This window comes from Lolium rigidum, chromosome 6 (genome assembly GCF_022539505.1).
Source record: "Lolium rigidum isolate FL_2022 chromosome 6, APGP_CSIRO_Lrig_0.1, whole genome shotgun sequence".
NCBI classification, from domain to species: Eukaryota; Viridiplantae; Streptophyta; class Magnoliopsida; order Poales; family Poaceae; genus Lolium; species Lolium rigidum.
In genome coordinates, this window is record NC_061513.1 from 269,163,662 (window position 1) to 269,183,077 (window position 19,416).

A 19,416-nucleotide genomic window follows, 5' to 3' on the forward strand; every position below is an offset into this window, starting at 1 on the left:
ACGCCCCGAGGGACTTTGCCCCGGCGGCGCTACCGGCGGCGGCGGCGGAGGGTGGGGTGCGGGAGAGGTTAGGTTAGGGTTAGGGTGCGGGATTAAGAAGTTCTAACATAGGTATTACAAAGTTTCAGCATACAAGATAAGAGGTTTAGAGAGAAACATGGAAAGATTCTTTCTTACTCCATACAACTAAAACCATAACTTCGAATGTTTCAAAGCTGAATAAGTGGTTCACGTCCTCGGAATAATTAAATCAGTTGCATGTATGTATGTCTTCGCTCACCTCCTCCTCGGAGATGGCAGTAAGCTCCGAGAAGAAACGGTAAGAATCTGTTATATCGGCCTCCTCATCATCACAGAAAAATGGCCTGGAAGGCACCTCCATGCCGTCGACGCCACCTTCAAGCATGTCTATGACATCGCTCATCGTCGGCCGGTTGTGGGACTTCATCTGGATGCAGCAAAGCCCAACAAGACACAACTTCCTCTCCAACTCATGCATCTCAGACGCTGCAGTAGATATCTCATCATCTCCCACTTCTTGCTTCTTTAGATGGTCATACACCCATGACGGATAGTATGCCTGGCTTGAGTTCACTGCATTCGGGTCAGAATTCCTACGTCCTCCAGCCATTTCCAGCAGCAGCATCCCGAAGCTGTAAACATCGGATTTGCTCGATATGACGCCAAAGCTTCGGGATATCATCTCAGGAGCTATGTACCCGACAGTTCCCCGTAGGACACTCAGTGGAACAAAACTATTATTCTTCGGGTAAAGTTTGGCGAGACCGAAATCAGCAACTTTGGGGACAAAATTTCCATCAAGAAGAATGTTGTGTGGCTTGATGTCAAAGTGTACAATTTGCATCTCGCATCCCTGGTGGAGGTAGTTGATCCCCCTGGCAATGCCCAAAGCAATCTCAATGAGCTTGTCCCAAGAGAAAATCTTCTCGGCGGAAAAAATGTACTTGTCAAGAGAACCTTCAGGCATGTACTCATAGACTAGCGCCCTCCTCATTTCCTCGGAGCAGAACCCCACTAAACGAACCACATTGACATGGTGAATACTTCCGAGTGTGGAAACCTCACTGATGAAATCTTCTCCATTACAATTGGAGTTACCCTCTAGCATCTTGACCGCGACATGAACATCGCCTGGGAGTAGCACTCCCTTGTACACGGAGCCGTAGCCCCCTTGGCCCAATTTATCTCTGAAATGGCCGGTGATTGCAGTGATGTCTGTATAGGCGTACCTTACTGGGCCGATCATTTGTTGCATCCGGAGGAACTTTTCAACTGCATCAATTATGATGCTTGTTTTCCAGTACTTGTGGGCAAGGAATATTAATACAGCCAAGGGTGCCAAGACAAATCTGCAGAGACCTTCCCAAACAAGTCGACAAACATTCATAAGTTGGCTAGCCACATAATGTAAGTATGATTGCCAAGGTGATGGTTAAAAGTAGGCAATTATCACATACCAAAAAGGAACTTGAGGGCATCAATAGAATATATTATGGTTTCAATACTGAAACATATAGGTCCAAATACTACTGGAACAGCAACACCGACAGAACCATATCGGTCCAAATATAAACAGCTTATGAATTGATTCCCCGTAAGGAATATAGCACGAAACCAGTGCATCGCTCTTGGATCAGAGACAAGCTTCTTGAAGTAGCTGCAAGCAAGAATTGTAGAGAAAGGGATTTATGAGAAGGGAACAGTTCTTATGTAAAATTATACGAAAAATATTGTGAGGAAATGGGCTCACCTTGTTGAGTTGCTCACGCATTTGTTGATAATCTCAACAGTCGAGAAGCTTTCAATACTAGAATAAGGAAACTCAACCGTAAATCCCATCCTTATGAATTCCATGATATCATCATAACTTACATTCTGGAGCTCTAGGTTAGAGATATACGATTCCACGCCAAAGGGAATCATGTTCAAGCTTCGACAAGAAGGTTGGAGATATCCGATTTTACATGGATATATGTTAGCCCGGACATAAACATGTGATTTTTCCGCACTCAGGCAAGCAACAGGTTTGTACCAACTATTATTCGTTATTGCTCGGGAACAATTAACAAAGCATGCCCAGGAGGCAGTAGTATAGAAATCGACGAAGCCATCCGAACCAGTTTTTCCGTATACTGGGAATGTGTAGGAAGGAAGAGGGCAGCTGCTGTTCGTATCCAAGTTGGCGCTCACAACCCGGAAAGACGAACTGGTGTAGTTGATGGTAGCCACATAGTATGCTGTATTGCTGATGAGAATTTTAGCCTTACTATGGCTGCAAACCAGCTCATGTGATTGAGAGCCGCACTCACTAGGATCACCTCGCCGGCGGAAAGGAGACCGAACATGTCGGAGATGACCGCAGGAGAAACTCGGGCACCCATCTCCTCCCTCGACATCTGCTGCAAAAACTGAAAGCACAGATAGGACCATAAAGGCTTGCAAGGTAATGGAACGATGAAATGCGTTAGTGTTCGCCATGAAAGCTTAGCAGATTGATATCCTATAGCTAGGTTCACCGCTAAAAATAAAATGATATTCTAGGTATGGAGAAGATTGCTACTTATCTCCACGAGACATGCCTTTATATGATTGTTGATTGGTACACTATTGGATGTAGAAAAAAAACATTGGTCTATAGAAAAGGCAAAGGAAGATATAGGAAGAGGTAGCTATCACCGTACAGTAGACTTAACGCTGTACACATAGTATATATTTATCAGTACAGCACTTCGAATGGCAGTCAGTTAGAACAAAGACTGGTTGGTGTATGCACTGTTACAGTACTAGAATTCTCAAGCACTGGCCTATTTGACTATTTCTATAGAGTACTAGATCGTGGATTACATCCAGTCATGAGTCACACTCCAATCACTGCAGCATGTATTGGTGTTCGTCCATTCGTCAGAAGTGAGAACAAAAGGCAATCATGGCAGTGGAATTTCCATGCAGTCCACTAGTAGCTAGGGAGTCTTCAGTCACACTTGGATGACTGAACAGGACAGGGGGTGTGCATGCACGGTTGGAATTCGTCCACAGCAATTAGAAAGTGCCGCTATCAGACCATCTATTTTATAATAAAAGCAAAATTCAGATGTTTAAAACAGAGGCATCACGATAATTCACATAGACTCAAAATAAATATACCGTTGATTATACTATTAATGGTTAAGATTTAATAAACCTAAAAGTTACGTAAAGGTACATATACGTACGTGACAAGTCACGTTTCTGCACCATCTCAATGATATCCCATGTTTCAATAAAACTAGATTTAAATGTGCGCCTTGGCGCACGATCCCGTGAGGTTTGTGCCAATGTTTATTTATATAACAATGGTAAAAAAATTGTTAATATAATAATACAATTCGTAGGTTTTACAAACGAACTATATAAATTAAATTATGATAACGTAGACGCAGTAAATTTAGAATCACCTCTTGTGAGGTTTGTGCCAATGTTTATTTATATAACAACACTAATTTTATTTGTTAATATAATAAAATACAATTCGTGGATTTTACAAACGAATTGTCTGTATAATTAAATTATGATGAAGCAGACGAAGTTGGTAAATTTAGAATCACCCCTTGGTGTGCATCCCGTGCTTTCACATTGACAAACATTTTGTAAATTGCTTTATAATAAGCTTAGAGAACAACATAGGCAGCAGTGCAAAGGTAATTACCGAAACCAGCACCAAATTGCACTTATTAGTCGACCAGACATCGGTGATAAACCTTGTGTTGCAAAAGCCATCAAACAAAAGAATCGAACATGCCATTAACAACCCTAAGGGTGCTACAGAATGCACAACAGTTTTTATAGATACAACCTTGGCGCACGATTCCGTGAAAATCACGTACAGGTGGAAGATGGAAAAAATTAGTTTAGGCTTTACAAATCATTGCGAATCACAGTAAATTATAAAAAGAAAAACAAACTTTTATATATAACCAGGAAAAGAGGAGGAATATATATTGTAGCAATTAACGACTGATTCTATGGATAGCAACAAAAGTAGGGAAGGAAGGCTAAAGTCATTGTCCACATAATATCTGATTAACTTTGGTTCCATCTCAAGGTCGCTCCGTTTCCATTCCGAATCAGTGGTCTCATATTTTGGATTCAAATTCGTAACCGGTAATTGTCTGATCGATCCGAATGAAATGTGAAAATATGGCATAGATATGATAGCAGTAAAATCCAATCTGACCCAATCTGTTTACATTCCTACCCATAGCTATATTGGTGGGCCGTAACTACATCTTCGATCTAAATATTAGTAGGCTAGTCAGGATTTGGCATCTTGGTACCGTTGATCTTTTTTTTAGAAGACGCGCTGCCGATCTTATCGGTTAACTCATGGGCGAAGAGGAGCGGAGCAATGTGCATCAACTCGTATGTTCCTTTCTTTCTGGTAGAAGCAAATTTTCTTTGCACGTGGCAATCTTGCCTCTCCACCGCGACACTGCCTACCCACTCCCGCTCCTCCCTTGCCAGCTCTCACTTTGGATGACAGCCCGTGACCGGCATCCTCCCTGCCCAAATCCGTTGATAAGCCGGTTCCCATAAACTGCCGATTTCATGGAACTTTGTCTTTCGCCTCCATATCAGTCTAATGAGGTTCTACTTCATTTGTTCTTGAGTACTTAACTCGGTTTCGGCATCGATTGTTTTACTAAATCATATGAGTTTTGCAGGCTTCCGTTGCTGAATTCGTTCCTTGTATTATCGTCCCTTCTTTAATACATAGTACTAATGAGAAGGCAAGACTCCAGCACGGCTGAACTGGCGAGCTGAATCGGCGAGTCCCCCGCCGTCGCCTCCAGCTTCCCTGCCGACCTAGCATTCGGCGACCTTCGGCCCGGTAGCCGTCGACCAGGGGCACCAGAGCAGTGAGCTCGCAACCCGTCAAAGCGGCGACCCAACCCGCGCCTGACCCCGTCCCCGACGACCAGTAGGCAGTAGCTGAGCAGCAGCGACCCGACGGCTCCACGCCTTCACGGGTCAACCTCTCCAACTGGATCTCTCCTTTCATCCTTCGATTCTTGGTAAGTGGTAATCTATTTAGGATTTTCTTGTTCCAGTATTAGCTGCGAGTACATTCTCCTCAACTCAATCCCAAATTTCTAAAATCCTAATTGAGGATTTTCTTGTTGTTTGAACTGCAGATTTGACAAAATTTCCTGTTAAGTAGTTGATTGAATTGAGAGCTAGAACTTCAGAATAGGACTGAAAATGGGAAAAAAGGGCAATATTGCATCGTTCTTCAAAAGACAAAGAACATAGCCAGTTGAGGAAGATACTCCCCCACCACCAGATTTGAGAGCCTTGTTCCAGCAGAAATATTTTAGCAAAACGTGGTTCTGATGTACTCTTGGTTCACAAATTTGAGAAATTGAAGAAGGTGAATGATGGAAAATCCTATGCATTATTAGGCCATGTAGGTTGGACCTTGCTCACCGCATAACAATGCAGTCACAGAATGTAGAGCCTTGATGCATCAACCAGGGCATATAGATAATGTTGTAGCAGCAAAGGATAAGGAAAAGGTAGAAAGGAATCGCCTAAGGCTTAAAGCTTCAGATGCAGCTGTCCGGTGGCTCACATTTCTGTTGTTCAAATTTTGTTTGGTCTTTCACACACCCCCAATTTTATCTTCAAGCTCCACCACTGGGCAAGAGGCTCCCGTGGGCAAAGCCGCTAGAAGAGGAGGTGATGTTATCTTGCTACAACTGTGTTGGTAGCAAAGGAAATAATATGCAAAGTCAAAAGGATCATATCATGGAATCAAATGCGACGATAGCTTTCAAAGACATCTCCTGTTATTTTTTACAGGTTGACATCATCTGGTTGTGTTCATTAACAATGTAAGTATATAGTTCACCTACGCGTATTTGTAAAAAAAATGCAATGAATACCAATTCTTGAGAGCATACAATTGTACTCTTGGAGTATTTGTTCTTTTTATGAATGCTTGGCTTGCATATTTGCCTAACTAAGGTGGGCATTACTAACTAAGGTAGAACCTTATATTCAGATAGTTCAATAGATAATAGAGAATCATCTAAGAAATACACACTAATCACCACCTATTTACATATGCAGCAATATAGTCAAGGGAATTCAGGGAGCGACAAAACTCTTTGTCAAGCAGAAGCAAAATGCAGAGCATAGAAATTGCTCTCGAAGGAAAAAAATTGAAGTACTAACTGAGATCAATATCGGTAAGCACCAGAAGGTGAATTAAGCTGATCCGCTACCAACTTGACCTGGACGAAGCTTATTTTGTGAAGGTGAGGAATTGGTGTGCCACCAGCTGGTATGTCTCTTTTTCTGCAGCTAGCACAGTTCAAGTTTCCTTCGCGTATGCTAACTAATCACATCAATTAGTTTTTATAGCAAGCCTACAGTACCCCGCAGTACATTACCAAGAGTATAATATGGTGAAGGTTTCGTGTAAGTTAGAGCAGCCATGGTACAATAAGAAAAAAAATGTTTCAGAGCAAAGTCAAGAAGGTAAAGGCAAAATATAAGGGAAAATGCAAACTCATGCTAGGCTCAAGTAATCAATTTTACACCCACAACCAGTACGGAGTATCTAATAAAAAAATTAAATGTTCATTTAGTACCTATAAGCAGCCACCAGCTATTTTTTGTATAAACTATAGACAACATCATTTTTTTTTGTTAATTTAAAATCTGCATCTTGTATGTAACACAATGTCAAATACTGAATGATGAAATTAAAAAACTAAAAAGATTGGAACTGCCGAGCTACAACGGGAATTGATGGCTTTGGAACTCCATGGTCACACCGACAATGCCACTACACTCTATATGAGGAAGATTCCATTTTCATTGGCTCTTGAGACCTACCTGCAAGAAAAATGCAAACTGTATATTCTTGTATTGTACAACTAACATTAAAAATCCACATGGTTAACAGTGGACCATCGCATATGACGACAAAGCTGAGAAATGTCATGAAGAGTGAATGGACAACTATTAGGAAGGAATTATTGAGCCACACCGATCAACTAAAACTAAAAATAGGAAGAACTAAACCAATTCTTATGGAAGGACACAAACAATAAATGGTACTCCATATTAGGATTCCTATGAGGATTTTAAATAGATGAGCTACTCAGTGAAGCAGTCAGGAATAATCCATACCATCGACAACATGCCCAAAGAAAAATAGCAGTGAGGTGGGCAGGATGGGAGCACACCTGTATCACATAGTCGACCACTGAAACCTTATCACCAACAGTGTCAAAAACTGATGGCACTCAAACCTACGCACTCGGGATCACACCTTAACATCTGCAAAAATAAAAAACAGAAAAAATGCGCTCATGTCGTCAACAACAATGATGGAAGGGTTCTAAACAAATGTAAATTTCAATCTAGATAGTCGTATATATCACTTTGATATAGATGCAGATACTAAATAAAAGAGATACAAGAGAATTTACTGTCATCTCATTCGAAATCACTTTTGACGGTGCCGAATTAAGAAGCCATGATTGCCACATGCTTTTCTACAATAAAATAGGATGGCCCAGCCACAGCCCACCATAGTTTCCCCTTTTGTGCCACTGCCATTGATATGGTATCATTCAACTATTGCCATGATAAATTACATATAAATTACTCAAGGTATCATATTTCTTAAATTACGCAAGATAACATGTTTTACCAGAAGCACACTTTCTTGCATCAGTATTCTGTTCTCGTACTTCTTTACTACTCTCGTGCAGGGGGCTTTTTCCCCGTTAAGATAGCATAGCATCTCAAGGAGGGTAACGGGCTAGATTGATGATAACATAGCTGGTGGGCGCAACATAGGAATAATTTTCAAGATACCACGCTGCACAGGAGGGATGCTACCTAACATAAAAGACTAACTGAGGCATGGAGTTCAATACAACATGCATCATGTTCTATATAGCAAGGAAGTTTCCAAGGTAGAAATAAGAAACAAAACAGATCCCGAGAGTATATAGGGAGAAAATGAACTCCAAAGGTTTCTTTGTAGTGTATCTCGTGGTCGATAAGTACTATGGAATATTTCTTTAAGAGAACACATAGAAGCTTTGCATATAGTTCAACAACATTAAACGTTCGTTATCACAAATAATTTGAGCAGGCAGATAATGATAGCTCAACAATCTGATTTAGTTTGCTAACCTTTGGACAGTTCAAACCAACAAATGTCTGCAAACAATTTATAGCTGGAAGAGCATCATCCTTGCTACCATTTAATATGCTACTTTTAGAGAAGCAAGCAAAATTGACCACTTAACATTTTTAAGCACGATAAGTCAATAACAGGTAATTTACTAATTGGTATACAACAGAGAGCTGACCAGAAGAAAATCTGTTCAGTAGAGTCGGAGGAGAGGGAAAAATGATCGTAGAAGCCGCACTAAAGTAAACATAGGAGCAACAACTGCTAGCCGGAGGGACAAACCCATCAATCAGAATATCCACACTCGTGCCAACTTTTGAGCCAGCTGATGGAAACAAAAAGTAAAGACGGGCAGTTAACAACATACAACATACTACATCAGAATTAGACAGTAACAAGACACAAGATCGGTTTGGAGAAAATAGATGAAACAACAGGTATGTTACCATCAATTTGCTTATTCGGTACAGTAAACAAGAAACCACATCAGGTCAAAAGATTACAATCAACATATATAAATATCAAGATTCTATACCAGATTATTGCAAATAGGTGTCATCTATTGTCTCCTCAACTCCCCTCACCATTTCTTCTTTCCCTTCCGATCTCCCTCTCTAGGAGGGACGAACAGAACATAACAAATTAGCAACAGATGTGAAAATAGACAGAACACATTAGCAAAATCAGACATGAACATGTGAAAATAGACCTGAATAGTTCACTGGATGCCTTCTTGTTTTGATGGGTGGTACTATAGCCTACATAGAGTGAATTGGTAGTGAGTTCTTGGTATGACTAACCTGGCCAGCCTGAAAATATGGAACTGGGAAGAAAATGTACCTTTTTTTGGCTACTGTAATAGATGGCCTTGAATTTCCCTTTTCTTAGTATCATTGCAATATCTAAAAACTTGCCATTCGTTACTCGAAACAATTTCAAACTCCATCTCTACGATTAGTAAGGCACTATACCTTTTTCTTTTTCTTGAGTAGCCATTCTACCTTCCTCAGAAAAACATCCAGTACTTACTGCCTGCATCAAACCAGAAGAAACAGTCCTCAGTACATAGGTTTGCTAACTATAGGAACACTAATTGCATCTCAACACACACTACTCATAGTGCTTCTGTAAGACAGTAGAGCGTTGTCATGTAAATACTCTGAATGAGCATGAAACAATTTAGGATCCAAGATAGCTTATTAGATAATCGAAATGAGCAGATGGGTAATGAAACCAAGATGTTCCACGGCGCAGAAATCAATGACGTAATACAATATCTTAAGTCATGCATATATGAGGAGTAGAGCATGCGTAAAAGAACTAAAATGTCAGAATCCTAAACCTTCATCTATGTCATACCGCTGTGGCAAAGATACTGAACCGATGAAAGAAAAGATGCCATACACTTTAGCAGGGATAATGAGCTAATAAAAAAAAAGTATCATCTAGTATTCAGAAGTAGGCCAACATATGCTGAGATAAAAACATCATTATAAAGAAACCTCCTTCACAGATAACCTGGCGGTGAGAAAAATATTGTTAGGAACATTAGAAACTGCAGGGCAAACTAACAAATCCAATAAGTAATACTCAATGGATCATCTAGTATTCACCTTCTCTTGCGTCGACATTCAACATTCTCTTGTTATCCATAATGGGGCAGCCACCTTGGAATAGTCAGGTGGACAGAGCACCTGAAACTCGGCTCGTCTCTATCATTCATGACAGTGAGCTAAACCTTCACACCAGCCTACCCAGACCCAACCAAACCACCAGAGTGGAAGGAGCCATACAAACTATCCTACCACTCCTCAGACCTGAAAGCACCAAACATACTTCATATTATTTGAATAGAAACACCCAATTTTTATATACAAAGCTCAAGAAAACCGAGCATACCAACTTGTAACCTAGCGGATAGAGCAAAACATGCACTTTTTCCTAGAAATCTTAATGAATCATGGGAAGGAACTTGCTCACTTCCTGCTAGATGGATGCGTGCTTAATCACTAGGTAATGAATTACCTTACTCTTCTCGACTGCGAGGTAGGGGCTAACTCCTGGCAACAGCCTACACATAGAGCGGAGTAGATTACCATCAACGGAGAGAGCAGATACAAAGGAGGTTGTCTCCCTTTGCAGGACCAGCTGCAAAAATATATGTGACAAGAAAAATAATCAGAAAACAACAGTGAAAAAAAGAAGAAAGCCAAGGCACTCAGCGAAGACGAATGAAATGGAGGCACACGATTGTATCTCGGCAATGAGCAATGACTCACACCTGAAAATGGAATAATTGACTAAGAAGAGCAGAAGCTCACGTGAGGCTTTGTATATTCCATCTGTTATAGAAGATTATGAGTAAATAAGAGAACAGAAACACCAGTTCAAAATAGGCTAGTAAATTTTAATATTTATGGTTAGTTGGGTGGAGAGGAGAATACTTACGGCGAAATTTAGAGCGACAACCATCCCAATATATTATTTATAGCACTCATATTTATAAGAAGACCGTGGCCTAAAATTATAAATCAAACAACACTGGTAAAGAAAAGATATCAAACATAATTATCGAAAAGCCCTCCTAAATTCGAACAAAAGAGGAAGAGATTGCAACAACGATTATTTTTCATTTCATACCCATGTGGTAGAATCATTCTCCATCCTATGCTGAAAAAATGAAACAAACATCTTATTAGCTACAATAATCATTGTTCATAATGTAGCAAGTATCAAAGTCAATCAATTTAGCATAACATCCAAGTTTATGCAGGTAGAATCGTTCTCCATCCTATGCTGGTAGCACGGGCAGAGCCCACCAGCCGCCTCTTCAAGCGACGGCAACGCACGCGGCGGTGCGCTGATCCAGCTAACCACCAGCTGCACCTTCGACGATGGTATGTCTCGCGAAGCATCAATGTCAACCAATTTAGCATAGCATTCAAGTTTCTGCAGGAAGATGGGTATTTTGTGTGTGTGACAGAGAGAACCTGCAGGTCTCCTTGGAAGAAGAGGTGGAGAGGGACAAGTTGTTGTACTGTTGGCCGGCGTCCTCGTGTGGAGGAGTCCAGGCACTCCAGCACAACGCATCGGAGATGTGTAGCATGGGTGGATCTCACCAACCACCCCTTTAAGCGACGGCTAGGCACGCGGCGGCCTGCGCTGCTCCCCGCCGGCCACCAACCACTCCTTCAGTGGCCTCAGCATAAGCGGCGACAGGATGTGGTACGATCTAGGTGCTGCAGCAGTGGTCCGTGCACCCTGCCAACGAAGATGCGTGTGTGGTAGAATTGTTCTCCATCCTATGCTGAAAAAATGAAACAAACATCTTATTAGCTAAAATAATCATTCTTATCAAAGTCAATCAATTTAGCATAACATCTAAGTTTATGCAGGAAGATGGGGAATCCTGTCATGGAAGATGGGGATCCTGTCTGTCACACATGACAGAGAAAACCTGTAAGAAGAGGTGGAAGACAACCTGTTGTACTGTTGGTCGGCGCCCTGCATCACAATGCACTGGAGACGTGCAGCAGGGGCAGAGCTCACCAGCCGCCCCTTCAAGCAACGGAAACGCACACGGGGGCGGTGCGAGCGGCGGCTTGCGCTGCTTCCGCCGGCCACCAACCGCTCCTCCGGCGGTGTGATCCAGCCAGCCACCAGCTGCTCCTCGGACGACGGTATGTCATGCGAAGCATCAAAATCAACCAATTTAGCATAGCATTCAAGTTTCTGCATGAAGATATGGATTTTGTGTGTGTGACAGAGATAACCTGTAGGTCTCCTTGGAAGAAGAGGTGGAGAGGGACAGGTTGTTGTACTGCTGGCCGGCGTCCTCATGCAGAGGAGTCCAGCACAACACATCGGAGATGTGCAGCACAGGCGGAGCTCACCGGCACACGGCAGCAGTGTGAGAGGTAGCCTGCGCTGCTCCCTGCCGGCCTCTAGCCTCTCCTTCGCCGACCTCACCACAGGCGGCGGCGGTATCTGTTACTCCTCCTGTTGAGCCTATTGAGCCCAGGGAGGAGGCAGGCCGGAGGAGATCGAGAGGGGCGACCCTCCTGAGGGGACCCTCCCTAACCTTGGTCCCGCCGTAGCCCTCCTTCCACTTGGTCGAGAAAGACGTGCAGGACTGGATGTGGTGGTGCGAGCGGCCGCCGGTGCTTTCTCCCGCCGATGGCGGCATGGCCTCGAGCGGCTTGATGGGGAGATGGGGCGGCGGCGGCTGTTTGACCAGGAGGTGGAGGGACTGGAGAGAGAGAGGGGATTGGGGAGGGGAGACGTGAGTGGGGATTGGCTGCCCACCACGTCCACTGACCCTGCCTAGAGAGACGTGTGACCCATCTAAAACCAACCTCATGAGACTGACGAGTGGATCCGGCAGAATGTAGGTCCCACATGCAGACACAGGAGGGTAGAACATGGCTGTTGCATGGCTTGATCTAGGAAGGGAAGGAAGCCCACGCGCCCACGCCCAGCCAGGAGACGCGCTGCTCGCCTGTAACGAACGGCCAAGATCCACCAAACTGACACATGCTGACAAGATTCGACGGCTGAGACTTGCTAATCGCTGTGAGAGCCCCATGGGGGTGCAGCAATTATACCTTTAGAAACCGTGTAGATCCACACGTAAGAGGCAAGGAAAACTCACGTTAAAAACTGGCCCGCACATGTTTTAGAAAAGTACAAAATCAAATAACAGACCTATATAACTGTATGGTTCCTATGCAAGGCAAGATTTGCAAAAAACACATAAGAGGCAAGGAAAGCTCACGTTAAAGCTGGTCTAGGCATTTTTTAAAAAAAATACAAAATTTAAGAATAGATCAATATACACTAGTGGAAAACAGGGCTTTCGTGGGAGCCTTTTGTCGCGGGCGCGCCTGCACCCGCGACAAATGGCCTGGCCACGTCGCCCAGAAACCGTGTGGAGCGGGCAGGCCTTATTGTCGCGCCCTTTTGTCGCGGGCCGTATCTCGACCCGCGACAAAAGGTGTCTGAGTGCTGGGGCTTCCTGTCGGCACCCCTTTTGTCGCGGGTCGTAATACGGCCCGCGACCAAAGGACCATGGCTATATATAGACACCCAGCCAGCCCCCCCCCCCACCTTATTTTTTCCTTGGTGGTGAAGGTGGAGGTGTATGCTAGCTCATTTTTTCTACATGTGCACAAGAGGTGTTTGATGGAATGCTTGTAAGAGGGATGCCACTTGATTTTAGTTCATAAGATTTCTCCTCTTTTCGATCCTAAAAGGTTAGCCACTATTTTCTCGTATATATATATATATACATAGTCCATACAATACTAATTTTAGAAAGGTGATTGCATCTGATATATATATAATTGTACTTATGATGCGGATGAGTCATCCATGGATGTACGGTAACCGATGTGCTCCGCTTTCGAGAGAGGGCGTGAATTCTTTCTGCTTGTGGCCGAGGCCAACAAGTCGAAGCAAGGTTTTATGTGCTGTCCATGTCTAAAATGTAAGAACGAGAAGGATTACTCTTGCTCAAGAGACATTAAGAGCCACCAGCTTCGGTTTGGATTCATGTCCAGCTATAATGTTTGGACCAAGCACGGAGAAGAAGGGGTTATGATGGAAGACGGCGATGAAGAAGAAGATAATGATGACCAGTACCGATCTATGTTCTCTGAATGCGATGATACCGCAATGGACGACAATGAAGAAGGAGGAGGTGAAGAACAGGCATCAGATGATCCTGTTGATGATGATCTTCGTCGGGCCATTTCTGATGCAAGAAGAGACGTGGCACGGATAAGGAGAGGTTGCAGTTCGACAAGATGTTAGAGGACCACCACAAATTGTTGTACCCAGGTTGTGAAGATGGGCATAGAAAGCTGGGTAGCATATTGGAATTGCTGAAATGGAAGGCAGAGGTCGGTGTGACTGACTCGGGATTTGAGAAATTGATGATAATATTAAAGAAGCTGTTTCCAAGAAATAATTAATGAGTTGCCCGTCAGTACATATGAAGCAAAGAAACTTGTCTGCCCTCTAGGATTAGATGTGCAGAAGATACATGCATGCATTAATGACTGTATCCTCTACCGCGGTGAGAAGTACGAGAATTTGAATAAATGTCCGATATGTGGTGCATTGCGGTATAAGATCGAAAAGATGACCCTGGTGATGTTGAGGGCGAGCCACCCAGAAGAGGGTTCTGCGAAGGTGATGTGGTATGCTCCAATAATACCACGGTTGAAACGTTTGTTCGTAAACAAAGAGCGTGCCCGGTTGTTGCGATGGCACATGGAAGAACGTAAGAAAGACGCGATGTTGAGGCACCCCGCCGATGGTCGGCAGTGGAGAAACATCGGGAGAGAGTTCCCGGATTTTGCAGGTGAGGCAAGGAACTTATACTTTGGTCTAAGTACGGATGGCATGAATCCTTTTGGGGAGCAGAGCTGCAATCACAAAGACTCGGCCCGTGACTCTATGTATCTACAACCTTCCTCCTTGGTTGTGCATGAAGCGGAAGTTCATTATGATGCCGGTGCTTATCCAAGGCCCAAAGCAACCGGGCAACGACATTGATGTGTACCTAAGGCCATTAGTCGATGAACTTTTGGAGTTGTGGGCCAAACCAGGTGTACGTGTGTGGGATGAGCACACCGAGCAAGAATTTGACCTACGAGGGTTGCTATTCGTAACCATCAATGATTGGCCTCGCTCTCGGTAACATTTCGGTGACGGACGAACAAAGGATACAATGCATGCACACACTGTTTAGATGAGACTGAAAGTAAATATTTGGGAAAAAGCAAAAAAGTTGTGTACCCGTTCAATCGTCGTTACCTTCCGCGCAAGCATCCCTTAAGGAAAAAAGGAAAGCATTTCGATGGCGAGGCAGACCGCCGTCCGAAGCCTCGTCCCCGTAGTGGTGCTGATATATTTGACATGGTCAAGGATTTAAATGTTATCTTTGGAAAGGGTCCAGGCAGTCGACCTGTTCCGAAAGACGCTGACGGACACGCGCCCATGTGGAAGAAGAAATCTATTTTTTGGGAGCTAGAATACTTGGAAAGTCCCGGAAGTCCGCTCCGCAATCGACGTGATGCACCTGACCAAGAATCTTTGTGTGAATATTCTAGGTTTTCCGGGCGTGTATGGAAAGACAAAAGATACACCGAAGCACGGGAGGACCAGGAACTTCATAAAGGACGAAACGGCAAACATCCAGGGCAGTTTGTAGGGCCTGCCAGCTACGCTCTTACCAAACAAGAGAAGGAGATCTTTTTTGAAGCCCTATTCAGTATCAAGGTTCCGTCTGGTTTCTCGTCGAATATAAAGGGGATAGTAAATATGAAGGATAAAAAATTCCAAAACCTGAAGTCCCATGACTGTCACGTGCTTATGACACAATTGCTTCCGGTTGCATTGAGGGGACTTCTACCAGAAAATGTTCGACTAGCCATTGTGAAGATATGTGCATTCCTCAACGCAATTTCTCGGAAGGTAATGGATCCGAAACTTTGTCGGGATTACAGGAAGATGTGGTCGAATGTCTTGTCGGCTTCGAGTTGTTGTTCCCACCATCCTTCTTCAATATTATGACGCACCTCCTCGTTCACCTAGTTGAAGAGATTAGAATTCTCGGTCCCGTATTTCTACACAATATGTTCCCCTTCGAGAGGTTCATGGGAGTCTTAAAGAAATATGTTCATAACCGAGCTAGGCCGGAAGGAAGTATCTCAAAGGGCTACTGGAACCGAGGAGGTCATTGAGTTTTGTGTTGACTTTCTTCCTGACCTTAAGCCGATTGGTGTTCCCGAATCTCGGTATGAGGGGAGGCTGACTGGAAAAGGCACACTAGGAAGGAAATCAATGGTGTGCAGGGACAAGATTTCTTTCAATCAAGCACACTACACAGTTCTATACAATTCCATCTTGGTGGCTCCGTACATCGAGAAACATAAGAATGCTTTACGAGAAATAAACCTGGCCAGCCCGAGTCCTTGATTACACGTCAACACATGAATACCTTCGGCGGTTGGTTGCAAAGACATCTCATTAATGACCCATCTGTTGTGGACCAGCTGTTCTTGTTGGCCAGGTTACCATCTTCAAACATATGTACATTCCAAGGGTACGAGATAAATGGGAATACATTTTACACGATCGACCAAGATAAAAAGAGCACCAACCAAAACAGCGGTGTCCGCTTCGATGCAACCGACGAGAATGGGCAGACCACCACATATTATGGATACATAGAGGAGATATGGGAACTTGACTATGGTCCCACTTTTAAGGTCCCTTTGTTTCGGTGCAAATGGGTGAAGCTCAGCGGTATACATATTGACGATAAGTACCGGTATGATAACGAGTGGATCCCAACAATCTTGCGTACCGGACGAGCCATTTGTCCTAGCCAGCCGAGGTGGCTCAGGTTTTCTACGTGAAGGACATGTCTAGCAAATCAAGAAAAAGAAATCAACAAAAGAATACATCAACCGAGGAGCTAAAGCGCCACATAGTTCTTTCTGGGAAAAGAAACATCGTGGGAGTGGATGAGAAGACGGACATGTCGGAAGATTATAATAGGTTTAAAGAAATTCCGCCCTTCACGGTGAAAATTGACCCAAGCATCTTACTAAATGATGAAGATTCTCCATGGCTACGGCGTAGAAGATCACAACACTAGATGGCGATGTAATAATGTATTCTTCATATATAGTTCCCAAGACAATCTCTACATTTATGTAATAATGAGAACCCTTTCCCCAACACGTACTGTTAGAGGAGACGGAGTATTCTTTCATATAATGTATTCTTTCACGGGCTTGCAGGGAAATTTTTCCGAGGAGCAGCTTCCGAAGATGCCGTAGGGCGTGTGCACCAACGACATCTTCGAGAAGCTGCGCCACGGGAGATTTCCCAACCCTTTCCTTCATCAATGGGAATGAAACTGTGCTTGGCTTGTTGATCTGCTTGGCAAGGCGTATTGATGCTCCTTTTATAGGCACGGCACCGCTTCTACTTTGTCTTTTTCCTTCGACAGGGCGTCGTGCGCTACATGCTTTATCTCATCGAGCAAGTGCGTCCACCGACGCATCCTTATCCTCGCCGACAGCTTTAGTCCCGGTTGCAGCCACCAACCGTGACAAAAGGTTACCTGCACATCATCCCCCGGATAAGGCCCTCCTAGATAAGCCTCCCCGACCTTTTGTCCCGGTTTGAGCCTCCACCCGGGATGAAAGTTTTGCGCGCCACTTCGTTCCCGCCTATTTTCTTCCCGCATTCCCGCCATTTTTCCACTATATATATGTAGGCCTTGGACTCATATCTCGCAAACCTCATCACTCTCTCCCATGGCTTCCATCGTATGTCTAACACCCCGGGAGGCGGAGGCGCTTTGCGCCTCGAACTACCCCTCGCCCGCCCGGCTACCGCGTCCCGACCGGCTGGTTGCCGAGCGTCGGAGGCGTACCGGTCCCTCCTATCCCCGTAGGTGTGCCACGCGAGATGGCCATCACGAACCACTACTATTTCGAGCTCACGCCCGAGCAGCGGAGGAATCCCCGGTGGCATCCCGACTACAGCCCGACTTGGGACAGCTTCTTCATCAATCGGCGTGAGAGGGCGGTTGCCGTGCACGAGGAGGACGGCCCGCCATCTTCGAACTTCAACGAGGCCGGCCGTCGGATGTGGTGGCGCGGCCGGACTCTCCGCAGCGTCATGGCCTATCGTGGCCCCCGCCCGCGCTACCCTCAATCCCAGCCCACGCGTGGTCATCCGCCGAGGTTCGACAACCGCGACCCCGATGCTAGCGATGATGACGTCGGCGACTTTGATGACTACAAGTGGCGACGTGTATAGGACTAGGCACGACTATGATTGAATGGCTCCAACATTCGAATCCGGCCATGTATCTTATTTTTCGGTTGAGCTCGTACTTTAATTTCAGTTCAATCGTAATAAATTTCGTGTCAACCACTTTATTGAACTAATGGAACCGACAACGACTTTATTGAAATTACAATAAAATAGATAAATTACTAGTCTAGTCTCTACTCGTCGTCGGAGGTTGTCTCCGTCCAAAGGTCATCCCACCGAGGGTCGTTTTCGGTCCAAGTTGTATTCGAGTTCTCGAGCTCGAAGGCGGCGACGGCCCGACGGTGGCGCCTGTTGGACCTTCGTTGTGCCCTAAGGTTAGCAAAGAACGCGTCTGGGGACCGCGCCCTCCACCGGCGCATCAACCGCTCGTCGCGCTCGGCGATGGCGATCCTGCGCGCGCACCTGGCGATGCCGGCGACGGTCCTCGTCGGTGACGAGGCACGGCGGTGGCGCGAGGAACTCCGCCTCCTCTAGCGATTCAACATCCGGGAAGTTCATGTCGTGCCCCGGCCGCCGAAGCGTCACGCCGCCGCGTCGTAAGCGCGCGCCGCCTCTTCCGGCGTGTTGTACGTGCCGAGGGTGAGGCGGAAGCCACCGGCGCGTATCTCGGCGGTGAACCTACCGCTCGGACGCACTCGAACGCCACGGAAACCGGACGCCCTCGACGACATGGAGGCATCCCGGAGATGAATGAGCGAAGGCGGTGGCGACGTGTGGTTGCGCCCGCACTCGTCGCTCTATATAGCGCACGCGGGGCATGGCACGTGTCAGCGGTGGCTACATGTCGCACGCCGGCGTCGGCGGGGCGAGGCACGTGTCAGCGGTGGCTACACGTCGCACGCCGGCGTCGGCGGGGCGAGGCACGTGGAAGCGGTGGCGACACGTGGCACGGGGACGCGACACGAGTGGCACGGCGGCGGTGCACAGGGGTGAAACATACACGACTATCCGTTTTATATGATGCGAGATGCAAATATTTATATGGATGTCATATTAATGTTCATTGGATTTTTCTGATCAATTTTCATATATAAAACTTTTCTTTTTGAGTTACCATTTAAAAGTTATTGAAATAATAGTTTTTATTAAAAAAACAGAAAAACAAAAAACAGAAAAAACAGAAAAACAAAAACGGTGCTGCAGGCCTGATCCGCGTCCAACGGCTCCAGGCCGTTGGATTCAAACGGCCGGAGCCGTTGGATGCGCTTCACGCGGATCGGCCGCCTCCCCCTCCCACCCCCTTTTGTCGCGGGTTGAGCCACGGCCCGCGATAAAAGGTCCCCCCTTTTGTCGCGGGTGGTGGCAAGACCCGCGACAAAAGGGGTGCCTTTTATCACGGG

General features: G+C 45.2%; 1 protein-coding gene and 2 long non-coding RNA genes across 3 annotated transcripts; all 3 read right to left on the reverse strand.

Moving 5' to 3' along the window:
• Positions 1–250: 250 nt before the first annotated feature.
• On the reverse strand, positions 251–2,499 carry LOC124664113 (LEAF RUST 10 DISEASE-RESISTANCE LOCUS RECEPTOR-LIKE PROTEIN KINASE-like 2.4). Its single transcript, XM_047201707.1, has 3 exons — positions 1,772–2,499; positions 1,479–1,678; positions 251–1,380 (listed from the first exon to the last, which is right to left on the reverse strand). Exons 1-3 carry the CDS (start codon positions 2,497–2,499, stop codon positions 251–253), a joined length of 2,058 nt encoding a protein of 685 aa, XP_047057663.1.
• Positions 2,500–6,784: 4,285 nt separating this feature from the next.
• LOC124668265 lies at positions 6,785–7,728 on the reverse strand. The gene is made up of 3 exons (XR_006991618.1): positions 7,500–7,728; positions 7,254–7,347; positions 6,785–6,900 (listed from the first exon to the last, which is right to left on the reverse strand). It is a non-coding gene; the product is annotated as an uncharacterized LOC124668265 (long non-coding RNA).
• A 1,324-nt stretch (positions 7,729–9,052) lies between these two features.
• On the reverse strand, positions 9,053–9,903 carry LOC124668597. The gene is made up of 3 exons (XR_006991760.1): positions 9,620–9,903; positions 9,187–9,247; positions 9,053–9,117 (listed from the first exon to the last, which is right to left on the reverse strand). It is a non-coding gene; the product is annotated as an uncharacterized LOC124668597 (long non-coding RNA).
• Between the last annotated feature and the right edge of the window lie 9,513 nt (positions 9,904–19,416).